The 5,622-nt window shown below is 37.5% G+C and overlaps 1 protein-coding gene across 15 annotated transcripts in view; it reads left to right on the plus strand.

Annotated features, from left to right (window-relative positions):
* Positions 1-5,622, plus strand: part of NCOA7 (nuclear receptor coactivator 7) — a 158,354-nt gene that overhangs the window by 22,688 nt on the left and 130,044 nt on the right. For 13 of the 15 annotated variants that reach the window (XM_054254413.2, XM_054254414.2, XM_017971373.4 and 10 more), the window contains exon 2: positions 2,877-2,990. The exons of the other annotated variants lie outside the window; for them this stretch is intronic. In XM_054254413.2, the coding sequence (XP_054110388.2) occupies positions 2,941-2,990 (50 nt within the window). In that variant the 5' untranslated portion in view covers positions 2,877-2,940. The remainder of the gene's footprint in view (positions 1-2,876; positions 2,991-5,622) is intronic. 15 annotated transcript variants of the gene reach the window in all.

Raw genomic sequence — 5,622 nt, forward strand, 5'->3', positions numbered from 1 at the left:
ATGTTGAAATAAATGGCTCTGGGTAGGCAGGCATCAAGATTAGTTCCCTTCCCGTACCTGGTAGCCACTCTGTCTTTGCCTGAGTGTGCCTAGCCCTTTTCACTTCCATCCCTTTGCCCTGGCATTCCCTCTTTCTAGAATGCCCTATCCCTCTTCTTTACCTGTTGAAATCTTAACCACTTTGAAAGGTTTATTTTATCACCTCAAGCAGAATTGAACTTTGCATCTTTTGGATTCTTAGCATTATTCACTGGACAGCCGCAAGTTACTACCCTGTAGTTTCGTTATCTACATAGTCATATTTTCCTGATTGGATCAAAAACTCTTTGAGGGCAAAGCCCAAGTCAGGGATATGAAGATAAACTAGTAAGAGCTGAGACTGTATACTCCCTTGTTTCTGTACAGGGCTGTGTGAATAGTTGTCAGGCTTCCAACGTGATCTCATCATGATATTGCTTTTTTCTCCTTTTCTTCCTAACTACAACCATATGCTGATAATTTCTAATTCCTTTCCTCTAGCCTTCATTGCCCTTCTGTGTTTTTGATATAATCAGATGTCTGGTGAATGTATCCAGCTCCACTATCCTATAGACATCTCAAAGGCAGCATGTCCACAACTGAGCTCTTATCTCTTTCTGCTCCCATGTCCTACCTGCAGTTTGCCTTCTTCATGTATATTATACCAGATCTTTGGTGTCATAACTCACGCAGCTCCTGAAGCAGAAACTTGGAGGGCATCCTTCATTCCTTCCTTTCCTTGTTGTCTACAATGCATGAGTCACCAAATCTCAACTCCTCTGCCTCCTAAGTGTTCCTTGTATCCATCCCTCCTCTTTGTATGCCAACTACTACTGTCTAGTTTTGAGGGCTCCTCCCTCAACTAATTTGACTGTAATTTCTTTTTAGTGAATCCACTTCACCCTGTCCTTAAATCCTCTCAAGTCCATCCTCTACCTCTGTGGTCTCATTATACTATACTCCCTCATGGAAAACCCTCTGGTGGTGTCCTTTCATATACATCGGGGATGAGAAAATTGGTTTTATCTCATGGACCAGCTCTGATGGATTTGGTAATGGCTCTGCAAGTGCTGCTGCTGGGTTAAGCATGAGCACTTGGTGAAGCCTGACAAGGTGCAGTGAAGGGGTGGGCCGCATATAGCCTAGCTAGGATTAAGTCCAAGCTCCTTAGAGTGGCACACAAGGCCTTCCATGACCCAGATCCTGCCCATGTCTTCATCCTCAGCTCACTTTACCCTGGAACAGCATGGAACTATTTTGTCTTCTTGCTTTTGTTCAATCTGAACCTGCTTGCTCATACCCTTTACCTAGGAATTCCATTCTTAACATTCAACCTTAATGTGTGCGGAGGGTACCTGGGGTGGGCCTTGCATAGGGATAAGTGCTATTTAATTTTTTTAATTGGCAAATAGAAATTATACATGTTATATATTTTTCAACATGATATTTTGAAAATGGCTAAATTGAGCTAATTAAGTGCTTTCCTGAGGGCTCTTTTACAGCAGTACATATCGCATTGTCTTAAAATCCAAAGCATCTCTCCTGAAAGACAATATATACTGTTAGGGCAAATATCATGTCTTTATCTTTGTCCTCTGGTACTTACCACAGTCCCTTTCATGTAATATGTATTGTGTATTAAATTGTGTATTGAATTGAAATAAATTAGTAAATAATTTTGATTGTGCATTGCTTTGCTTTATTTATTTATGTTTATTAATTTTTTTTTTTTTGAGACAACAGTCTCCCTTTGTCATGCAGGCTGGAGAGTGCAGTGGTGCCATCTCAACTCACTACAACCTCGACCTCATTGGTTCAAGTGATTCTTGTCCCTCAGCCTCCCGAGTAGCTGGGACTACAGATGTGCCACTACCATGCCTGGCTAATTTTTGGCATTTTTAGTAAAGATGAGGTTTCACCGTGTTGGCCAGGCCATACTCACACTCCCAGTCTCAGGTGATCTGCCTGCCTCCGCCTCCCAAAGTGCTGTGATTACAGGTGTGAGCCACTGGGCCCAGCCTGCTTTTTTGATTTAAATTTGATTGGTGAACCAACTTTTGCTTCAGGGTGAAAGGACAAATTTTAGGAATGTTAGTGCTCTGCAGAAATTTAGACTAGTGAATCAGGCAATAAGTAGACTTTGGAAATTTTTGAGCAGGGGAGTGGCCCTATGAAAGTGGTATTTAAGGAAGCTTGTTCTGGAGACAACCTTTTATTATGGGCTTAAACCACTGCTGGCAAGCGTGGGTGGGGGTCGCAGGGGTGGAGGAGAAGGAGAGGCAAGGGTTTAAAGCCATGCTGAGGAACAGCTTCCTGTGTCTTTGTACTTTCATTTCCACATTTGCTCAAGTGGGATGTACTTGCTGGCATGTTTCCAAAAATAAAATAGAGTGCTGAGGTTATTTTTATTTTTTAAAAAAGAATAAGATCTTGTAAAACACCTAAGTGAGTCATTTTACAAAATTATCTGAGACATATTCATTATTAATTACTTGGGAAGAGTGATTATGAGTTCAAAATTAAAAAACAAATAATTAGCATCTACATAGCTAAGCTACAATCTCCCAAAGTCAGTGAAGGTTTTTAATTTGGCATGTTTTAAAATAGGTGTTAATTATGCGGAAAATACTTCAGTTAGGTTTTGCATCAGGTTTTACTTTATAGTTTAACATCTCCCTTCTGACTGTAGTTTCTCCCATGGGCATTTGCATTTCATATTTGACTCATGTGACAATGTTTCCTGGTTAAAGTTTATTTTTTCATTTGTTTTGGTCCATGTAGCTCTACTCCATTTTATTCTTCACATTGGCCAGTGTAAACTTTTAAGTTTACAGTTGCTTTGTTATTTTCTCTTACAGGGTTATGACTCCCTGATTAAAAAGAAGGACTTTTTCAAATACTTTGCACTTTCGATTGTGTATTATGGATACCAAGGAAGAGAAGAAGGAACGGAAACAAAGTTATTTTGCTCGGTAAGCATTCATTTTACAAAATTGCTATCAGTACCTTAAAGAAATATTTGAGGGGAGTTTGTCCTCAAGGATTACTTGGCATTTTGTGTTTTGTACTTGTTCTTAAATAGAGCAGGTAACCAGAAGTAAACTGTACTTCATCCATTTTATTCACATTAGAGGAGTAACATTTGGTTCTTCTCTTTCTAGCTTTGACACTTCTCTCAGGCCACTATTGCTCAGAGAATCCAGCTCTCAGGCTCTGACCTGCAAATTGCTCCAAATCCCATGTTTAGCAACCTACCTTGAATTTTAAATCCTAAGTGCTTAGCTCCTACTGTTCTGTAGCTTAATTGGTTGAGCTATAACTAAAAATCTCTGACACATTTAAAGCTTCTCACCTTGTGGGGAGTCTGTTACTAAAAAATATTTTTGTAGGTAGATGAAATGGGTGAAATTATATTTTTGAATCAGTGTCATTTTTAAGGCTGGAACTTGTTCAACATAAATATATTTGTTGATATCTGAAAAGAAGTAATTTAATGGATGAATGGTTACTGTTTACAGATTTAAATGTCTGTATGGCAGTCATTCACTAATCAAAATAAAATGAATTACATGCTAAACATTTAGGAAACATTTTGATAAGCCAGAATGTTTTCAGACTCAGAGAACATAGGCGTAAAATGATCATTATGTTTCTCCTACATTGAAATGCGTCTTAAGGACTGAATTTATTCTCATTCCATCCCCATCCCCAGGCTGTGTTCATTAGAGATGCATTTATTGTTTTCTAAATATGAGCCTTGGAGCCAAAACCAAAGTTTATTGTTGATGTTTTTATCTGGTAATTGAGCTAGATTTTTAGGTTGATCATGGGAAAAGGAAGGAAACAATTTAAGGGCCTACTATGTACTGAGTGCTTTACTTACTATTTTAGTTGTCTTCAAGATAAATCTATGACATTGGTTAAGTTATCTCCATTTTACCAGTGATCCAGCTAAGACTCGGATAGTATTTTGTCCATTTCCTAAGAATCAGTATTAAACATAAGGCCATCTCCAAAAGGCATGTTCCAGTTAGGAATAGCAAACCATGGATAAGGGTTTTGGGGAAGCAGGAGTTAAACTACCAATTGTAGTAAAATATTTTCTGCTCTTAGGATTAGAGAGTAACCAGATTAGGGAAGGAAGAAATCAGGCATCAAATGGATGAGACCCCAGAAAGATAGGATATGTAGAATAAATCAGATGTACAAAACTGTTTTATTTTGAGATAATTTTACATTCACATGTAGTTAGTTGTAAGGAGTAATAGTTATGTGTATTCTTAATCTGTAGTACAATATCACAACTAGGAAATTCACGCTGATACAATCCACCAACCTTATTCAGAGCATTCATTGTATGTGTGTTTGTATGTATTTAGTTCCATGCAAGTTATATTACATATGTAGATTTCTGTCCTCACCATCAGTCAAGATACAGAACAGTTCCATTAAAAGGATCCTACATGCTACCTTTTTGTATTCCTACTCACTCCTTCCTTTACCTGCCTCCTCTGACAACACTATAATTTGTCATTTCAAGAATACTACATAAATGGAATCATATAGCATGTAACCTTTGGCATTTAGCTTTTTCCCCTTCAGGGTAATTCCCTTGACATCCCCCAAAGCTGTTGCGTTTTTCAGTAGTTTGTTCCTTTTTATTGCGCCGTAGCATTCCGTAGTATGGATGAATCACAGCTTTTTAGTTCTCTACCCATTGAAGGTCATTTAGGTTGTTTCCAATTTGAGCTATTTATGAACAAAGATGCTAGATGCTAGAATCATTTATGTACAAATTTTTGTATGAGCATGAGTTTTCATTTCCCTGAGATAACTGTCCAAGAGTGCAACTGCTGGGTCAAATGGTAGGTGTATTTTCAGTTTTATAAGAAACTGTAATACTCTTCTGAAATGGTTGTAAAATTTCACATTTCCATCAGCATAGTCGAAGTGATCCAGTTTCTCTGCATTGTCACCAGCATTTGGTGGTGTCAATATTGTTTATTTTAGCTATTCTGATAAGTATGTAGTGATATCTGATTATGGTTTTAATTTGTATTTCCTTAATGCCTAGTGAAGTTGAACATTCTCTTGTGCTTATTACTAGCCATATGTATATCTTCTTTGGTGGAATCTCCTTTTCTATCTATCTTTTGCCCATTTTCTAATTGAATTGTTTAGGTTTTTACTGTTGAATCGCACACATTCTAGTCTTCTGTTGGTTATGCGGTTTGCAAATATTTTCTCCTGGTGTGTAGTTTGTCTTTTCATCCAATTAACAGAGTTACAGAGCAAAAGTTTTTAATTTAGATGTGGTTCAATTTATCAATTTCTCCTTTTATGAATTGTGCTTTTGGTCTGAATTCTAAAGTCTCTTTGCCTAGTTCTATGTTCTGAAGATTCTCTACTGTTTTTTGTTTTTTTTTTTTTTTTTTTTCTAAAAATTTTATGGCATTATGTTTTATATTTAAGTCTGTGATCCATTTTGAATTTATTTTTGGATAATGTATGAGTTTAGGCCAAGATGGTAGTCATCCTTCTCCTCCCCCTCTCCCCTTCTCTCTTCCTCCCTTTCTTCCTGCTCTTCTTCCTTCTCTTCCTCCT

Source organism: Callithrix jacchus, chromosome 4, assembly GCF_049354715.1.
Source record: "Callithrix jacchus isolate 240 chromosome 4, calJac240_pri, whole genome shotgun sequence".
NCBI lineage: Eukaryota > Metazoa > Chordata > Mammalia > Primates > Cebidae > Callithrix > Callithrix jacchus.